At 38.3% G+C, this 20767-nt stretch overlaps 4 protein-coding genes across 6 annotated transcripts in view; 1 reads left to right on the top strand and 3 right to left on the bottom strand.

The window, feature by feature from the left end:
- LOC148905942 (vesicular inhibitory amino acid transporter-like) overlaps positions 1–20767 on the bottom strand; it is a 35005-nt gene that overhangs the window by 7862 nt on the left and 6376 nt on the right. Inside the window, exons 1-2 of one of the 2 annotated variants that reach the window (XM_089038790.1) lie at positions 7699–7810; positions 6971–7198 (exon numbers count right to left, since the gene is read on the bottom strand). The exons of the other annotated variant lie outside the window; for it this stretch is intronic. Of the exons in view, the coding sequence (XP_088894916.1) occupies positions 6971–7003 (33 nt within the window). The 5' untranslated portion in view covers positions 7004–7198; positions 7699–7810. Of the gene's footprint in view, positions 1–6970; positions 7199–7698; positions 7811–20767 lie in introns of those variants that run through there. 2 annotated transcript variants of the gene reach the window in all.
- LOC148905945 (uncharacterized) lies at positions 2860–4992 on the bottom strand. The gene has a single exon (XM_089039125.1). The coding sequence runs from the start codon at positions 4682–4684 to the stop codon at positions 2867–2869; it is 1818 nt and encodes a 605-aa protein (XP_088895251.1). The 5' UTR covers positions 4685–4992; the 3' UTR covers positions 2860–2866.
- On the top strand, positions 8828–10436 carry LOC148905944 (uncharacterized). The gene is made up of 3 exons (XM_089039204.1): positions 8828–9404; positions 9511–9765; positions 10038–10436. Exons 1-3 carry the CDS (start codon positions 9112–9114, stop codon positions 10192–10194), a joined length of 705 nt encoding a protein of 234 aa, XP_088895330.1. The 5' UTR covers positions 8828–9111; the 3' UTR covers positions 10195–10436.
- Positions 9951–12525, bottom strand: LOC148905943 (uncharacterized). Of its 2 annotated transcripts, none has more exons than XM_089039206.1 (3): positions 11915–12525; positions 11472–11620; positions 9951–10814 (listed from the first exon to the last, which is right to left on the bottom strand). In XM_089039206.1, the coding sequence occupies exons 1-3, from the start codon at positions 12004–12006 to the stop codon at positions 10648–10650; spliced, it is 408 nt and encodes a 135-aa protein (XP_088895332.1). In that variant the 5' UTR covers positions 12007–12525; the 3' UTR covers positions 9951–10647. The 2 variants fall into 2 exon arrangements, with proteins under 2 accessions (XP_088895332.1, XP_088895331.1); XM_089039205.1 differs by lacking the exon at positions 9951–10814 and adding an exon at positions 10844–11412 and having other exon boundaries at positions 11915–12523.

Here is a 20767-nt window from a genome sequence, read left to right as displayed (position 1 = left end):
GTTCTTGTGACTGCCAAAGGAACTCCGGTCCACGAATCCATTTTGACTGCTCGACAAATTTTCTTGGCATCAGTCCTCTCGAACCTTCATCTGCTGGGTTCGAGGCAGACTCAACAAATCTCCAGCTGCCTGGGGACGTGAGATCTCTGATAATCTGCACCCGATTTGCTACATATACATGAAAACGTCGCGCTTCGTTACTTATGAAGCTCAACACTACTTGACTATCAGACCAGTAGAACTCTTCGAGACTTTCGTATTCTAGTTCTTTCTTTAGTGCATCAGCTACCTTTACTGATGTTGTGGCTGCTGCCAGCTCTAGCCTTGGGACGCTTACAGCTTTCTTTGGTGACACTCGTGCCTTGCCTGCCACGAGTGCACAGTGTATCTTGTTGTGTTCATCCACTAATCTTATGTATGAACACTGTCCATAACCTTTCGTTGACGCATCCGACAGGCTGTGGAGCTGTGCCGAGACGACTTTACCGAAATCTGGAGCCTTAAAGCATCTTGGTATGTTGAGCTGATCAAGACATGCAAGCTGACCTCTCCATTTGTTCCAACGCGTTTGGATGTCTTCGGGTACTGGTTCATCCCAGCTACATTCTTGACAAATGTCTTGAAGGATCTGCTTTCCGATTAGCACAACGGGGGCTATAAACCCCAGTGGGTCGTAAATTGAACTCAGAGTAGATAAGATACCTCTTCTTGTACAAGGTTGATTCTTTAGTTCAATTCTAAACTTGAAGGTATCCGACTCTATGCACCAGTGTAGGCCTAACGCTCTTTCTATCGGGAGCCTTTCTCGACAGAGGTCTAGATCCTTGACGTTGTCCGCTCGGTGTTCTTTTGGCACTGATTCTAAGACTTTGCGACTATTGCTTACGAACTTAGTGAGATTAAATCCGCCTCTTGCGCACAGTGCCTTGACATCTTGCAACAACTTGATTGCCTTTTCCTCGTTTTCAACTGACTTCAAGGCATCGTCGACGTAAAAGTTCTTTCTTAGGGTGTCTACTGCCTCTTTTCCGAATTCTTTATCTTCTGCTGTGCGACTCAATGCGAAGTTGGAACAACCCGGTGATGAGACACCGCCAAAAAGGTGGACTGTCATATAGTATTCTTCTGGTCGATTGTTGAGATTCCCGTCAGGCCACCACATGAAACGCAGGAAATCTCGATCTTGATCGTTGACTCTGACTTGGTAGAACATTTTCTCTATATCACCCATAAACGCGATCTTCTCCATTCTGAACCTCGTCAGCACACCTATCATCTGATTCGTCAAGTTTGGACCTTGCAACAGATTGTCGTTTATGGATTCCCCTTGGTATTTGGCGGAACAATCAAATACCACACGAATCTTCTGTGGTTTCTGTGGGTGATATATCCCGTGATGGGGTATATACCAAACCTTGCCAACAGGAGTCTTTAATCTTTCAGGTGCAACCTTGACTGCATGTCCCTTGTCTATGAGGTTTGACATGAACGCTGTATAATCATCATGATACCTTTTATCTGTCAGTAGTCTCTTCTTTAGACTGTTCAAACGTTGCAACGCTTGCTCACGATTATTTGGAAGTTGAACGTTCTCACTCGTGAATGGGAGGGGCATTTCATAGTGATTGTCCTCACAGAGTCTAATTCCTTCTTCTGCCATCTTGATGAATCTGCGATCTTCCTGTGACATGCCTGTTCCACTTTCTCTTTCTGAGAAATCTACTTCGAACATTCGTGATACTGCTTGAGGGGTTATCAATTCCTTGGATGCTCTTTCTATGGTTATGTAGCCTCTCTCCGCAATAGAATCATCAGCTTCCTTTACTTGTATTCTATTACAATTGACTGAGGCCTTACCCCTGCTGCACACCGGACCGTTCACGTACCAACCTAGCAGAGACCGTACAGCGTAAGGACCGTCTTCATTTCCATGTATTACTTCTCTTGGCCGTACTGCGCTTGGGCAATTTAGTCCGATAAGGAGACCTACTTCTAGGTTTTCCATATAAGCAGGTATAAGTTCTGTCATGTTTAGCAGATGAGGCCATTCGTAGCCAATTTCCGGTCTTGGAATTTCTGCTCGATCTACAGGAATCTCCTTTCGAACGTAAGTTCTCGGTAGGCTTGCCTCTGCATCTCTTTGCGTGAAGTGAACTGCCACGAGGCCGTCTACAGCTTTCGTTTCAATCTCTTGACTACCATGTAGGGTGCCCAACAGTATGGTGGTTTCACTTCCAACCATGCCTAACTTCTGTAACGTCTCCGCCTTGACAAAGGTGCCGCCACTAGCATTATCGAGAAGAGCATAAACTTGAATTCTCTTATCAGGATTGTTCCTGTGATATAGCCACACTGGTACTATGCCCATACTCACTGGAATGTCACCTGCTTCCGTTACCTCACAGATTGCGGTACACGCGTTATTGACTTTGCCTTCAGTCTTGGGTTCGTTGCTCTGTGATGACACTTCGCTGCTCTTACTATCTTTATCGCCTTCACTGCCTTTGACACTCGTGTTCTTGGAAGATCCTTGAAGTGATGGTTTCCAATCGTAATCATGTAATGAAGTGGGATGCTTCCTGTTGCAGACCTTGCACGATCTCTTTCGTTTACAGTACTTCGAGGTGTGTCCATTGTTGTAGCAACCGTAACACAAGTTCTTTTCTTTGATAAAGTTCCTTCTGTCAACTAGACATTTTGCCTTGAATGCTGGACATTCATCTATGTCATGTAAGCTGGAACAAAACAAACAACTACTACCAGTGTTCATTACTTTAGCGCTGTTGTCAACTAAAGATACGTTTGTAGTGAAACTTGAACCTTTACTTCTTTGAATCTTTCTTCCACCAATGGTTGGCCTTTCCCTTCACGGTTCCTGCACTTTAACGGTATCCTCTGAGTAGATAGGATCTGTGGCTAGATCGGCTTGTTCGGCTACAAATTCCACGAAGTCTGCAAATTCGGCTATCCTTGACTGTGCATTGGCTATTCTGTTGGACTTTTCACACCACTTTACACGAAGATACCTTGGTAACTTCTCCCACAACTGACGCAGGACATGGGTTGTGTTTAGATCACTCATGTAGGCAATGCCTATCATTGCATTTCGTGCTTGTTCTAATGCAATAGAAAATTGCTGTAAACTAGCCCCGTCATTTGGTTTTACTGCAGGCCAATTGCAAAGCTTTGCAATGTATGCACTTGCTATCTTGAAAGGATTTCCAAAGTGTTTCTTTAGTAATTGCTTGGCTACCTTGTACGAGTCTTCTGACTTGATTTGCATGCATCCCTTTATTAGCTCTTTAGCCTTACCATCTGTATACTGTTCCAAAAAGTATAAGCATTCAATGGGGCTCTCTACCTTTGATTCTATTAGTGTTTCAAAGGCTCTAATAAATGCTGGATATTCCATTACATCCCCTGCGAATATGGATGGCTTGTGTGAGGGTAACTGACTTCTGGTTTGATGCTTCACAATTAGTTCTGATAACTCATTCTGCTTTCTTTGTACTTCAATGAAGCTCTCTTGGGCGCTTTCATAAGCTTTGTGATCAAAATTGTCAGCTGTTTGTACTACTGCTGGGGTGCTCGTCCACCCTTTCATTGTGTGAGGGGGTCTGGGGACCCACCCTGAGGCTGGTGGATGCAAAGCTGAGCCTTCACTCAATTGATGTGCTACTATTGGGGTAACAATTGACGATGTAACATTAGCTACAAATGGTGCAGGGTTATTCTGCGATTCGCCAGATATTATTTGACTTGTATTGTTATTCCCGGCCAAAGAACTTGAGGAGGATGTGACAGTGCGTGGCATTTCTTTAGTTGCTATGGCAGCTGAGGAGATTTCAGCTGGATTGTCATTCTTGTAGCACTCATTCCTACCCTCACTTCTCACATGTTCATTCTCGTACTCTTCATAGATTCTTTCTTCTGTCTTAGCCTCTGCTAGCTCTTGCTTTAGCTGGAGCTCCTCAGTCGCTATTTGCAAAGCTTGTTTTTCCTTTAGGAAAGCTGCTTTAATTTCTAACGCTGCTGCTTTAGCTTTAGCTTCAATCAACTTTGCTCTGGTCGCTGAGGAAGCGCGAGAACGGCGAGAACCTTGAGAAATTTGAGACTGTGTTTCGACAAAATTTGCATATTTCTCTTTCACACTGTTTTGGAAATCTACAACGCTTTGCTTGAAATGAAATATTTCCTTATCATGAATACCATGCCATTCTTGGGCCAAATCAATGTCATGTTCGTCTTCTAATATCTCAATATAACGTTCGTGGACTTCTTGAAACTTAATAACTAGCTGGTCAAAATATCCCATCTCTATTTGTACGATTCTTTCGTTTTCAAGGTTAGATAACAATGGCTTGATTTTGTTCATCTGTCTGGTAATATTCGACAACGCGTACTTACGATTCTCCTTGCGTTTTTGTGTCTCAAATTCTTTACCTTTAGCTGTCGGAATCCTTTCTCTGGCACCAGTACAATTTTCTGCAGTCAAATCGCCTTCCTTTTTACCCATTGAACCGTTGAAATCCATTTCGTTGTTGTTCTCCGGGTGCTGTAGCGGCGAAATGACGACTGGCGAATTCGACATAAATTCGGTTGGAAGCGTTGGAATATTAACTGCTAAACTATTCATTAGACCAAGAAGACCAAATTCTTGAAATTCGTTCTCTATATTATCCATTTCTGCTGTCCATCGGTTGATCCTTCGCTTGGAGGCTGAACTCTCTGGTCGAACTGTGACGTTGTTTGCGTTCGGCGAGCGGTTTGATCGACGAATAACACCTTTCTGATCAACAATCTTAAACTTTACTTTAACCTTTTCTCGTTTACATCGATTTACATTGATCAACAATAAAAAAGGGATCCCAAATTGGAATCAAAGGGATCATAAAGGATCATAAAGGGTTCGACCATTTGCCCGCCAACCTCCCTTGTCTCCGCTCTCGACCATGTGCTCCTATCCCATAATTTCACTCCACAGGTAACCCATTAACAGTCCTAAATCAACTGTTAAAATCACTGACCATTTTGTTTGTACCACTTCTAATGTTGTATATTGTATTAAATGTACCCGCTGTAATCTTTTGTACGTGGGCGAGACTGGCCGCCGTCTTGGTGATCGCATTTGCAATCATCTTTATGATATTCGCAATAACGATCCCACCAAACCAGTTTCCCGCCATTTTAATCTAGCTAACCATTCTCTTTCTGACTTCATTGTTTTCGGTCTTTCTTTGCTTAACGGCAACAATGATTGTCGCAAGACCAAAGAAATGCGGCTTATTCACCTATTGGGCACTCTTAGTCCCAACGGGATTAATGAACGCTTTATTTTCAACTAACCTTTTCTTTTGTCTTTTGATTGTTTGTTTTTGTTTCCTTGCCTACCTTGCTCTCATTGGTTTCTTTTGTCTTATTCTATCATATATACACTCCTTTCTACCACTTCTTTCTCTTTTACTCCGACGAAGGACTAGCGTCCGAAACGTCAGTAAGTTTTTTCATCTTTTCACGGTGTATAATTTACCTTTTCATCATTACTTTTTCATTAGAAACACCGACGCAGCTCACACTAGTTTTTAGCTAGTTGTATCTTTCTTATTTATGCTCTCTTGAGTAAACTTAGTCAAACTGTTGAATATATGGTTGACGTCGCCTAAATTAGATAAGTTAGAATAGATATTTACTATTTTATTGACGTTTTCTTCACGCATTCTCTGGTAAAGTAAATCCCCCGGCCGATTCGCATGACCGAAATTTACTATTCAACAGTGTGACTAAATGCAATCCTAACTCGAGATTTTGCCCATCCCAAGGTTTATCATAAGGATGACCTACAAGAATTGCTGGAATACTTGAAGAACTTTTAAAAATCACTCTCCATCGCAACTCCTTGAAATATTCTCGAGTCATAAATCGTGTGACGGCCGAAGTCAGTCAGCGAGCGCGTTCGAAGACTGATGATTAATGGTTTAGAAAAGACCAAAATCCAATCGAAGTTTTGAAACGGCAACCGCAATACAATGGTTCATTTTAAAATAAGTTAAAGTTAAAGCAAGAGAAAATGAACTAAGTAGTTCACATTCTCTTGGTTAAAGTCATTACCTTCCGGACGTGGTACACCTCGTGCAACTAGAGTGGTTTCCATAAACCCATGAGTGTGTACTAACTCGACTGTATAATTGATTTTGTGTCGGGGCATGTCGAAATAATCAATGTGATGAATAAAAACCTTTGAACCTTTAGCTGTTTACTAATTGTAGCACATATACACCTTCATCGGAATAAAAACAATATAACTCGTTCAAGTACACAAACGTTTTTATATAAAATTAAAAATTTAAACTCATGGGTGCTTTTTTCAACGAGAATCGGACCCCAGTCAATGAGGCGTGAAGCTGCCTAGCGTGCGCTTGCATCAGTTATCGAGGCTGACAGCTAATTTGCATGTTAAATACTCGACAAAACATATTTGCATGTTAAAAACGCCTATGTGATATCGTTCTAATAGCATAAAGTTAGTAATTAGTCAGCTAGCTATCTATTTCACGGGTATAGACTAATATTTTGCTTCTACGAAATGTTCTCCATCCACACTAATACGGCTAGCCGACGTCTTCAAATTGTTCCACTCTGGAGACCGTATTCGAAAAAATTCGTTTTCGGTGAAGAATTGTTCCGGATTCGCCCGGACTAGCGTGGACGGTAGGCCTAACCGAATAGATAAAAATTCGGATTTAAATTTGTCCGGCATAGTGTGGACGGGGCCTTAATTATTTTGTTTTCTATTGTGTTTATCAGGCAATTCTTGAGCAATATTTTACAGCTGGGATCGCTATAATCAGTGTTCTTCAATAACTGACATTAACAGCAGTAAACACATAAGCGAAAATCCCACTCGCAATTAACTCGAAGGCTTAGCTGATTTTTCAATTTGACACTCGACTTTCGTGAGTACGCTGCTTACTTTATCGAGGGTTTCCATTGCTTTCTTGCACATAGTCGTGTGTGCTTCCTGGGCCTCTTTTGCCACTTCTGTAGTTGTCTTTGCCTTATTTTGCTTTTCTCTTTCTTCTTCGTCTTCGGAAGAGGAGGGTATGAAGGCTGCCAGCTTCGACTCGAGTTTTCTTTGGGCCGTCGTGCGCTTAACTACATGACGCCCATCAGACGACGTGCCCGTAAGTTCAACAGACTACTGGGGAAACGGCGAATTAAAATAGATCATGTTTTTAAAGAACTAAAAACATTTAAGGCCATAGGTGGCTTATGGAGGCATCCACGATGTATTGAACTATGCGCTTTCTGGGCGGAAAAGCGTGTTAGACTTTTCGAGAGAATTTAAAACAATCGTTGTAAATACCGACCGATCTCTTCAAATTAAATAACCCTTGAATAGTTAAACCATCACTAATTATTATACAAACGGATTAAACAGGGAGGTTGTCGAAGATGGCATTTTTCTTTTGAAAATTTGTTCTTTTCTTACAAAAATTTTTCATTTTCTATCATGTCGCGCTTCCGATGAAGATCTTTTACAAAAACGCCAGTGTCAACCACAAGCAAGTCTTGTTTCAATTTGTATTTTAATAATCAAGCTATGGTGAAAACTAAGAACAAAAAATAGTAGATTTATAAGACAAAAGATTAAGAAAAATGTTACAAATGATAAGGGCGAGTATTAAAGGGAAAACTTACGTCTAATGGCGTCGTAAACCTAAGAAAAGCTGTTGTAGAAGATGTGCTTTGATCGATAGCTGTATTTAACTTACGTGAGTGAACTGCTTTAAAACAACTACCATGTGGTCGGTATCAAGTTTCGGCCAGATACTCTACACCGGAAATGATTTGGGCATGATAAGCGAACACAATGCTATCGCGTAGCGTGAACCACTTCCCCTCCCCTGGTAAGGCGAATCATTTTTCGCATTCTATGCAGTAAGTTTTTAATTTACTGAATTTATCAGTTCATTTAACTGTTAGAGCTTTCATTATACATCTCTAAACAGTGGAATAACAGTTTTCATGGCCGATCTTGACAGCGAAATTGCAAAAACAAAACGGCTGACCAATTTGTGTCGTGCTGCTGTGGGCCACTAGACCTTCCCCCCTGGGGTTAATTGTTGCAATCGTGCCACAAATCATGCTTCCTGTCATCTATCCAGGTCGTGTTCGGTCTAGTCTCCCTCGCATCCGTTTTTAGTGTCGGTCGTCACGCAACGCTCAAAAAAAACGCATTGTCGGTTGTGAATTAAATCAGACCTTGAATCTCTTCCGATGAATTTTAAGATAATTCCGCCTTTTGCTCATGGGATTTTCAAACTCATTCTTAGAACAATCGAAAAACCATATTTTTGCAATAATCTAATATGAGTTTATTGTGATCGATAACGATCAATAAGGCAACACTGTCTTAAAACTATTTCTATTTCTTTGCAATCATGTGATATTAGGTTCTTGCTATATACACAGCAGATTTGAAACTGAACAACAAAGATCAATGAAAACAGTCGTTCAACGAGCAGCAGTGTTTATTCAAATGTAAAAGTTTTTAATAAAACACATGGTTCGAATTTTCGATATGGCATTAAAAACCTCCAACACTAATAAAACCAAAAATTTTAAATAAAATAATCGAAAATGTACAAAAATTGAAAGTTACGAAAACTGCCTTAGGTTCTTCTGATCTAGCCTCCGTTGCAGACGTCCTGCGGGGTTCGGTTCGGAGGCTACTTCTGATTATCGTGCCCATAATTTCCCATGCATGTACACTGAGAATTTACGTTTCACTTTTGACAAATTTTTAAAGTGTATATCAGGTCTAGAATTTTTTTACGGTTTTGGCATCTCTAGATGATATAAATAAATATTCCAAAAAAAATTTTTCGATTTCGAATTTTTTTCACCTCGAAATCAGCCTTCAAAGTTAGATTTCTGGCGACGCCCAGTCGTGTTGGCCGTGTTTTAGGAGACTGGTAACTAGTGACGTAAATTCGAGAACCGAGAAAAGCGATTGTCAAGGATACGAGTAGACAAAGTATTGTAAACATTGACCCGTTAGTGACTTTCATTCCTTCAAAAAACATAAATTTCAATATATAATTTCACAAGATGGCTACGAACCATTACGGGAGTGATTGCAGCTCTGAAAGCGAGATTTCAAGTATATATTCAGAGGAAGAGGATGGAGAAATAGAGGACGAATGCCATCAACATGCTGAAACACACGAGTCAGATGATAGCTACCCCAGGTCTGAATCTCACGAATTGGTAGGACCATATTCTTCAGAACCACTTGCTGATGCGGACTGGCTCAGTGAATATAACGAAGAAATTTCAAAGATCGAGAAGAGAAATGAAAAGCTTCAAGAAAGATTTGATGGCGTCACGCCGAATAGCGCTTGGTACGTAACTATCAAGATCTAGCTACAAGCTCACTCTTTTTGCAAAATATTTAGTTTCGTTTTGATTTTTTTACTAACTCGCAAATCTAAACGTTTCCTCTTTTAGGTGTAGATGCGGTCATTGCAAGAAAGACTTACTTCAAAAACCTCAAGAGTGTAATTGCTGTCACGAAATAGAGGGTTGTCTCGAGTCACTGAAGTCTTCCGAAGTGCTCGAAGAATTGGAAGTACCTCCCATTTGTGTGACCTTACATCCAGGGTTTGAGCCTGTTTGTTTAAATCGCTGGTCCCTACGTTCATCATGTGCCAAGTACCGCACTATCGACGAATATAAGTATAGACAAACTGGCAGTGAAGAAGAGTGAGTAAATCCTTTTTTTTCTTCTAAGCTTAGTTTTAATTACATGGGCCCAGAACAAGTAAGATAACTATGACTAATGTTTTCTTCCTTATTTTCTTATATCTTTTACTGTTCACGTGCTTTACAAGTCATACCATGCCGTTTTAAAGTATTACTTATTTCCATGATAATGATGTAAATAGCAATTGTAACTGACAGTTGTTTATTTCAAGAATATATTCTTGTTTGTTTGATAAGTTTATATACTAACAAATTATCATTTCATATTTTAGGCTTCTCCGTGCAACAGCTTACAGGGAATTCACCCAATTGGTTCATGGTTATCAAGGAGGAGGATCCAAGAGAATCCCACTGCCTGCTTGTGCATACCACTCGATAAGAAAACAGTTTCCTAGCACCGATTTTTGTGGATACGAAGATAACGAGTGATACATATTATATTATAAACAGAACATTGCATTAGAGTGATTTTACTCGAAGCATGAAAAAAATTGCACTACATAGTAGTAGATATTCACTGTTTTCTTTTGTTTTACTTCGACTCTCCTCACTAATTATACAACTTTGTATCATGGGTCTAATAGAAATGACTCAAATTGCCTTTATGAGGGTTGTTTTGTATTTGTCACTTTGTATTGCACTTACAACTATAATAAAAAATTATAAAATAATTAATTGTAAAAAGTATTACAAAATGATACATTTCTACATATTAATATAAGAGTGAAGTCACTAAACCAGTGAAATGGATAGTAGACTAATACACCTTAGCACTGAGACTCTAATGCCATTGTTTTCTTTTGTGTCTATTTGACTATTACACCTTAACAAGTAATTTCTATTTCACGGGTTTAGTAACTTCACTCTAAAAGCAAGAGAGTATTAACTGCTTTTCTGGTTTTTAGGGCAGTCTTTCACATTCTTGTGTCCTTTCATGGGATTCTTGCAATGAGTGCAATGAGGGATTGATTTCTCTATCCTGCCTTCTCCAATCTTCTTTGTTTTCTTAATTTCGGCAGCTTTGGCTTCTTGTTCAAGTACCTGTGATACTGATAAAAGTAATGCACAAATTAGCATGAAGTGAATAGTTGATGACAAAATTGTTAGTTTATATTATACTTCTATTATGTTATGACTGTTAGATTATTCAACATATTAGAAATAAACCTTCATGACTTAGACACAACAGTCTAATTATGAAGAAAGATCTATAGTGAAAGCACTGAATAAGGACTTGGTGATATTTGAACACTGAAACAGAGTGCAGTCAGTATAACCAGTGAAATAGTACAAAATCTAAATAGTAGTAATAATTAGCACAAATTCATTTGTTTTCTTTTGTTTGGTTAGCACTATTCAGTGCTATTCAGCTAAGCAAATTTCACAGGTATGATGATGGCACTCTTCAAACTTAGAAACATCAATGGGAAATAACATCCTACTCGCATGGTGTTGTGGGTGGTACATTGTCTACAACCATACTCTTTCTTTTTTCCTTTTTTTCCAAAGCCACAGTTTTACTTTCTTTTACCAGCATCGTGTTCATTGATGGTGGGGTCATTTCTTTTAATTCTTTCTGTGCCTCTCTTAACATGTCTTCTTTCTGCAATGCTTCGAGAAAAGTGATGTATATCTCTTCCACATACCCTATTGATAAAAGATAAACAATAACATGTATACAAGTATTTTTTGACCATAATTCTTACCATAATCTGGTTTTATTCTCACATCTCTTACAGTAGCCTCCCCATTTTTAAACTTCGGATAAATAAATCTCACTTGGTCTGATCCATCTGGCTTCTTTTTTGTCTCTCTAATGATATTGTAGTTGAAGTGGCTTACAGCAAGTATTTGTCTTGGAAGGAAAGAAAACAAAGAGAATGATTATAACAAATTATTATTCTTATTATTCGAATATCTTAGTTTGATTTCATTTGTTTCTTTATTTTGCATATTGCAATTCAAGTTTTTGCAAGAATGCAAATATTTAGTCATGCATTTATGTCTTATTTCTTGATAGCTTTTATATGAGAATAATACTATGATTATAATATTAGAAAAATCTATATAGTAAACAAACGATAGTGCTACAGTTGGGGCATATAGTCCAATATGTGTGACATTTTTTTATTATCAATCGACGACTTACCTTTCGGCGATTTCTTTGAGAATTGTTGGCTTCAGCTGAACTAGTCGATGGAACTGGGTAAAGTTTTGGGTATGACACAATTCCGGTCTCATCCCTTACTAAGTGTGCCAGCTTTCTGTCGTCTTCTCCGAAAGAGTAACGCTGACTGTAGTCCTCTGGAGAAAAGTGCTCCGAGCATATTGCCGAAGTCGCCGTAGGCGTCCATTTTGCTCGTCTTTTCAACACAAAATCGACCCATCTTTTCCTTCTAGCCTTTGCTATTGGTCGGTCATCATTAAAATAAGGGATCGTATGAAGTTTTATGCCTTTCTTCGTTATATTTGAACACCCTCCAACCACGCACCTACTAGGCATATTTACAATACTTCGAAAGGCCGATCTAAACTGTGTCACCGAATTTACGTCACAGAAAAACTAGTGCCAGTCCATTAGCGTCTCCCAAAACACGGCCAACACGACTGGGCGTCGCCAGAAATCTAACTTTGAAGGCTGATTTCGAGGTGAAAAAAATTCGAAATCGAAAAATTTTTTTTGGAATATTTATTCATATCATCTAGAGATGCCAAAACCGTAAAAAAATTCTAGACCTGATATACACTTTAAAGTTCATGGGAAATACCCTTTCTTGATTTTATATACAAGTTCATTTCTTTGGTCCGTTCTGATCACATGGTTGAGCTCATGAATTATTAATGACTTTGGAAGACTTTAGTATGATCTCTCCTGTCCTCACACCGTTCATTTTACTTCTTTGGACTAACCACATGCGCTTCTTGAGCGCCTTTAATTTATTAATCTAAAAGTGAACTGCCACCATGCAAATGCCTTGGTTAGCGAGGTGACAACTTACCTAAGGTGACAATTTAATTTGCATGTTAAATACTCGACAATACTCATTAGCATGTTAAAAACGCTTGTGTGAAATCGTTCTATTAGATTCTCTCGAAAAGTCTGACACGCCTTTCCGCCCAGAAAGCGCATAGTTCAATACACACAGGCATTAATGCCTCCATAAGCCACCTATGGCCTTAAATGTTTTTAGTTCTTTAAAAACATGTTCTATTTTGATTCGCCGTTTCCCCAGTAGTCTGTTGAACTTACGGGCACGTCATCTACCGCGATTGTTCAAGAGTCGCATCTGAGTAGCCCTGATGGGCGTTATGCAGTTAAGCGCACGACGGTCCAAAGAAAACTTGAGTCGAAGCTGGCGGCCTTCATACCCTCCTCTTCCGAAGACGAAGAAGAAAGAGAAAAGCAAAATAAGGCAAAGACAGCTACAGAAGTGGCAAAAGAGGCCCAGGAAGCACACACGACTATGTGCAAGAAAGTAATGGAAACCCTCGATAAAGTGAGCAGCGTACTCACGAAAGTCGAGTGTCAAATTGAAAAATCAGCTAAGCCTTCGAGTTAATTGCGAGTGGGATTTTCGCTTATGTGTTTACTGCTGTTAATGTCAGTTATTGAAGAACACTGATTATAGCTATCCCAGCTGTAAAATATTGCTCAAGAATTGATTTTGTGTCGGAGCATGTCGAAATAATCAATGTGATGAATAAAAAGCTTTGAACCTTTAGCTGTTTACTAATTGTAGTACATATACAACTTCAGCGGAATAAAAACAACGGTGTGCGACAAGCGCAGACTGCAGACTGCAGACCAGAAAAAATATCGAAAATAACTGTAGAAAAAATACTCGAACAACCTATTAAAACAACGAAACAGTGAGACAAAACATAAATATAGTAAAAATACCGACAATAATGATGAAAACACTCACACATTTTAAATTTACTTTTAAGAACAACTTTTTGCTTTGGAAAGAGAGGAAAAAGACCGAAAAGAGCAAATATTCCAAATGTATGGACAAGTTTTTCCAATGATTCTGCTATATACTGCTATGGCAATCATGTAATTTCCCATCATGAAACACGATTTTTTATCCTATGAAAAATCGTGATTTGCAAAACTTTATTTACGGATACTCGATTGTGAAACTGAATCCTACCCCCCTCCCCTTATTGCTATTGTTATTATTAATATTATTATTATTAGTAGTAGTAGTAGTAGTAGTAGTAGTATTAGTAGTATTGTTGTTGTTGTTGCTATTTTTGTTATTATTATTATTATTATTATCATTATTATTATCATTATTATTATTTCGTGGGGGGACCTGGCCCCCCCACAAAATGTTGGTTCTAACTCAAACAAATCTGCGGTCATTATCACATAGCGTTAAATGTAATATTTCAGTGCCCCCCCCCCCCCCCCACTAAAGATTTTCAGCTTCCGCTGCCCCTGTTGGTTAGTGCGCAGTCGTCAAATAAAAGGTTTATTTCAAAAACTGGCGATAATGTTATCTTAGCAAGTCACGTGATATGTGACGCCATACACCCAAAATCGTTGGGGTGACTGACAGGGCACGTGACTACATCCCTGCCAAGTTTCGTAATCACAGCTGTTATTGCCGTGGAGAAAATGGGACAGGGGCCACTAGAGGTGCGTGGGGCCAGCAGTCGTGGGGCCACCAGACGTTTGGCACGTTGGGGTTACCACAGGTGTGTAAGAATACGGCATGGGAAATGTTCAATTTCTATCTTGTGTCTTTGTAAGTAGTTTTATGGACGGTTTATCGTCATGGTTTAGCCATAAAACGCTACTTATTGGTCACGTGACCTGTGACGTCATGCTGCCAGGGGGGTTGGTTACCATCATCGTTGGCATACAAAGACTTTGGCAGTGCAATAACGTCAAAAAAGATTTATTTTAAAAACTGGCGATAATGTTATCTTAGCAAGTCACGTGATATGTGACGCCATACACCCAAAATCGTTGGAGTGACTGACAGGGCACGTGACTACATCCCTGCCAAGTTTCGTAATCACAGGTTGTATTGCCGCGGAGAAAATGGGACAGGGGCCACCAGACGTTGGTGGAACGTGCCAAGCTTACTTGGAGTTTGATATCAATCAAGCCGTGGAATGCAAATAAACTGTTGCGTTATGCATGTCACACTACTTATCAATTTTACCTAGCTTGCCACGACCCGACAATTTCACTCATAAAACATTCATTTGCTCACTCAAATAAGCCAACTCTTTCTACGAATTTCCTTAGAAATATTATTCAGTTTGTCTTTATTCGGGTTTGTATATCACTGCAAGTCACTGGTTGTTTCTTGGAGCAAATCTTCGAGTTGTTGACCGAGACGGCCTTTATTGTCTATAAATATCGATCAAAGCCTAGCTTAGAGTTCATTGAGAAACACTTGATTCATATGGTAAGTTAGGATGATTTTTCCTCAAGATTCCATCGGAATTGGTATTCTTTTTATTCTTTAGTATTTTTCAAGTCCTCCTTTTGTCGTTTATTATTTTATTAAAGAAATCATTGCGTAAAGTTGACTGTTATTCATGTGCCCATACAAAATTATTTTTGTCTTCGTTAAAATCAAAATTAAAACTCGAACAAACCTTTTTATGATTTCTATGTTCTTTTTAATAGTTTATTTCACTGTTGATTTTTCCCTTCAGGTCATTTCGTGCAGAGTGCTAAGCTTGGATAAGCAGACAATCAAACATGATTCCTGTCAAAGTTTGTGAATGGAATACTCTTTGTGTAAAGTTAATTATGTATAAACAACCCATCTGAACAGCCGGAAAGCAGACGAACGACTGGCAAGAGAAACAGGCAGGAAAAGAAAATTGAAAAAAAAGTGGAAGCAATTGAACAGGGAAGAGTAGAGAAGATAAAACAATTGAACAATTGGACATCTTTTTCATCAAAGAAATTTGAATATCTGTCACTCAGTTCTACATTTATTTGCAACTGGCCAAACATAAATTAATTTCTTGAAGGGTGTGGTCCAGGTTAGGGGTGCTATGGTACCGTTACACTCTTTCGGTTGAAAGGGATATCTTTTTAAGTAATAATAAAAATCCTCACGATGTTTTGTTTTTGCCAGGTATTACCAATATGGTTATTTACTACCAATAATCAATAAATTTATAATAATTGATTAATAAAAAAGAAGACAAAAAAGCTAGTGTACTATCTGTCTACAACAGTTAGTCTTGAAGTGTAACGAATTAACCCTAGCTGGCTGGTTTTCTTACCCATGCAATCAATGTTCAGTAATTAATCGACCAAATCAATAAACAGGATTTAGAGATTAAACTAAAACTTTCATCATAAACAGAAAGAAAAATCTAATCCATAACGAGTTAAAATTAAAGAAATAGAGTACTAGCACAGACTGAAGTAACGCTATCTTAAGGATCTTCCAGAACAGAATCCTCTGACTCTCGGTCCTTGTGTTTTCTTGTGAAAACTTTATTACTATATCAGATTCGCCTGACTTCCAAACGAAGTTCAAACGACCTGAACTTTGTTTTCGTAGCCGATGCACGCATTTGACAACGTTAAGTGATAAAGCAGAGGCATTTTTAGCACAAAAACAAGAACCCGGCCAGCGTTATTTCATGTTATTTTGATAATTATCGTTAAGAACACCATTATCAGAAAGATAATTATTGTTAAGAGCACCATTAAATCTCTTAAATCGTGTCGTCATCTGATGATGCTCGAAGTAAAGGAAGCAAAAGAAAAAAACCAAAATACTAAAATACTCTTTGAGAACATATATCACCCCTTTTACTGCGAGCTTTTAAAATAACATATTGTATACGGTGCTTGAGGATATTTGTTCCATGATGATCAAGACAATGTTATTTGTCCCGAAGCTATTTTTATTCTCGTCACAATATATCATCGTTCAGGAATTCCTTTATTGCTAGTTGTTTCGTTCGTCTATTATGATCGGTCCTTGATGTAAACAACGCCTACTACGTCATTGTTATCCAAGGTCAATGAACCCATGTGCATGGACATATATTGCTTCAGTATTGAAACAAAGAAGAGAGGAAATCACTTGGTATTTATTTATTATGACAGTGCTTAACTCCTGAGATCATTATTTTGGGTAACGAAAGAAACTGCACGAACGAAAAAACAAGACATTTTCGTGACAACCAATTTGGAATATTCGTACCTTAGCATTAGTTCCTGTTCATAGTCACGACGATAAAACAATAAAACGTTATAGTTAGGTTTTAAAATAATTTTTGATATCTAAAGTAAGAGTATTTAGCCTATTTTACTTGCTAAGGTTAATGGAAGTTAACTGAAAAATAAGGAATTTTTTTGGCATGATTTTATAATTTTGTCGGTGTCGATAAGTGAATTATCTTATCATACTGAGATAAGATGTGACTGTTTTATTTGTGTTGTTGATCCAAAAGGATGGAATCCCGTGGAGGCCACCAAGCGAGGCAAAAAAGAGTTGGGCATTGTATGGCATCACTGAGGACACACACTCAAAACAGGCAAACATTCCTTCATGTAATGACCGAATACCTGCATAGAAGATGTTTACCACCATAGGAACACACACTAGAATTTTGGACACTGTTTTCTAGACAATCTATCGAACAAAAGAAAATAAACAAATTCAATTCAATAAATTTGTTAACAATATATCCTCGTGGTTTGTTTAATTATTTCTATTATGATTAATTTTGATATATACTAGGAATCTATAAATTTATACCGATTTACTGAGGCAGTAGCTACCTAAATAATTTAGTTTACGGCAACTAGACGCTTAGCTCGTAAAACGATATCAGTAAGTGTTAGATAGCGAGCTTTTCAAACGAAGATTTAATTTATTAATATTGATCGTAGTATTCGGTTGATTGACGAAGGCTGAATCAAAACAATGGGAGTCCTGGAGGCATGCAGTGCTGTGCTGTGTTTACAGCGCCTGGATTGCGCGTCACTTGCAAGTAGGCATTATATGCATGCACACAACAAGCATGCAGGCTACAAAGATAGAACAACAGACAACGCTTATGAATACACATGGTTTTAAAAACAAATTTACGCTTAATTAAGGTGTTGCTACATGGTGCAAATTGTAATGGTAAACTTAAACGCAACAGCGTGGCAAGATCAGTTTGGTCTATTTGATGAAAATTCTAGATTTTTTCAAAGATAGTTTTAAGACACTAAAACATTTTCAGTGGAATAGACTTTTAACAAAACTTGTCTTATCATCCCGTTCGGCAAGAGTTTAAGAACCCTGAATGTAACTGACCAGTTCATTCCTAGTTTCTTGAAAATATTTCTGAAAAATTTTTTGCGCTATACTGTCATGTAACAATCCTAGTAACACTTGCTTCGATCAGCATTTCTCATGAAGTTTGTCTATAATTGCATCGTAACATGTGGTCTATTTGTGGCGGCAAAATGGGTGGGTATTATTAAAATGCTCTGAAATTTGGGGTTACACGGCTGATCAAGCTTCTTTTTCTTTGAATCAAGGAGTCCAGTAGGAGCAGTTCAGGTTTAAGTTAGTTAAATCACTTTTTGTTGTACTTTGGTCACCGAAATACTGCAAAACATGACACTAAAGTCTCTTTGTCCCATGATGGGTGGTGATAATTTACCTTTTCAATGTAGTACTGATTATAGCGGCGGACACCGCTAAGGAAAGTTTTTCATCAGAAAACTTAAGAAATCGAAAAAGAAACAGTCTTCGTTAAACTTGGTTGTATTAGGAAATCGAAAATAAATGAAGCTAAAGAAATGGGGTTCTGGTTCAAGAAGTCACACAAAATTTCTTGTCCGTCTATGTTCAGGCACAACTGAGTGCAACTGACAAACGACCTGTCAACAAGTTAATTGCTTTATTCCCTCAAGTTTTTTTTTTTAAATCAAGATTTATTTTAATGTTGTTTTTTTTTTCAATGAAACGCTGATATATGATCAGATAAAATTAGCATGTATTAAGGATCTTTGATTATTGGGTCTCAATGAGATTAGAATGACCCTGTCAAAACGTTGAATTTTCTCTTGACTTTTCTTGCTTATTAGGATCCTTGACTTAATTCGCTTATGTAACGAAATGTATAGAGGTAGCTGGTTGGTCAATACTTCAGGAGCAGGAGCTCATTACTAGTTGTGTAATGTAAATGCACCTGTGAGCTTTCAAACCATCCATGCGATGCAAAACAAATGACTTTATGACCTTAAATGATTCTCCATAGTAACAGCTAAGACAGTTGTTAGCTGAACAAGCAAATAGGAAACACCCTATCCCTTCTAGACCATGCCATTAGATCTAAAGAGTATGAATTAATCTCGAGATGGTATTAAGAGTACACCCATGTAGCATGAATGCTGATGTTCATTGTCCTAGTGCTATATAATAGCACATCACAGTGCAAGCAACGGGCTCAATAAAAAAAGCATTTTGAAAGACCTTTGGTGTTCTGCCATTAGTGCTAGATGCAAGAAAAGAAAGAAAGCACTGCTTGCTCAGAGACTCCTTATTTTTAACTTATCTATGCTAAAAGCTACAGGGAGAAAAAAGGCCATGCTTGTTCTACCATTAGTGCTAGATGTAAGAAAGGAAAGACTGAAAAACTGCTTGCTCAGAGACTGCTTATTAATCTAGACTAAAAGCTACAGGGAGAAAAAATCCGACTATATAACAAGCCATGTTGTGCTTAAGAAAAGCAGATAGTTTTCTATGGGTGCTTTAGATGTGAGAAACGAAAGAAAGCAACTCCGTTGTTCAGAGACTCCTTTTGATCTAAAAGTTAAAAGACGCAGAGGGAAAAAGGGTCGACTTCAAAATGAGCGTGCATGAGCTCTTCAGACTCGGTGCTTCATTTCTAGTGAAAAAGAGACAAAAGAAAAATAAAACAGTCAATTATTCTACGAGATTTGCTGATGAGAGACTTATAAATCCATATAATAATACCAGGTATTATCTTAGTTTAACCATTTCGTGAACCTTAGGACTTCCTAATGGAAGAATATTGCATTATTAGTCTGCCTTACGTGCCATGCCATTCTCAATCTCCACATGAAAATCTTTGTTCAATAATCTTTGGTAAGCTGTTAAACAACGGGTAAACCTTTCATTTGTATTGCACTTTTAGGTCAGTGTCTGCATGTAATGGCATTCCCACACTTGGCTTCATTAATTAAGCTATACTCATTACTGTCGTTGGAAGCGTTAAACGAAAATTGATCAGCGGCTAAGACAAAGTCATGTAAGAATGACTTGATCATGCGAGAAAAGTTAGACTGCGTGATGAAAAGGATTTTTTGTCTCCGCACTGTTAGTGAGGCGAACCAAGCCAGCCACGATAAAGAAGTTCGACTACAAGCTTTTTTTCTTCATCCTCTTAAGCTGTCGTATTGTTTACGGCGTAATTACAGGAGAATAGAAAGATTAAAGCGACCAGCATAGGATTTAACACCGTCATGGGAACACTGAACACATGCACGTTATGGTTAAAGCTGCTGCATGGAGGAATAACTGGAAAGATATATAATCACTTCAACAAACCATTATTCCGCTTTATGCCCTGTTTCAGACGAGGGGTCTTACAAAGATCCCATGCAGACCCGTCGTCTTTTGGGTTGAGTGGTTGGAATTTTAGACTCGTTTTCGTGGTCATTGGAATGATACTTTTACTAACAATTTCTTTCAAATGAACTCAATTTTCGACACTTTATGAGAAAGTCATAAATATTTAGTTTGTCAAGTGCGCAAAAGATATCCAACACAATAATGAATAATAAAGACAAATTTGCATGGCTTAATGCGTATTTTGATGATTTAAACATAGTCGAGTAAACTTTGGTAAATTTTAGAAACAGTAGAGGAAAAGAACGAAGAAATATTGAGAGGGGAAAAAATCACAATAGCAGCTCTAGACAAGCTCTAGTGGTCTATCAAAGACATTGAAGCGGATCTTTTTAAAGGGATCTTTTCTTATAACC

This window comes from Actinia tenebrosa, unplaced genomic scaffold, assembly GCF_029948245.1.
Source record: "Actinia tenebrosa isolate PJP-AT-01 unplaced genomic scaffold, QUT_ActTen_1.0 PGA_scaffold6__47_contigs__length_16458017, whole genome shotgun sequence".
NCBI lineage: Eukaryota > Metazoa > Cnidaria > Anthozoa > Actiniaria > Actiniidae > Actinia > Actinia tenebrosa.
Note: the sequence above shows the minus strand (reverse complement) of the source record. Positions and strands in the feature narration are given on the sequence as shown.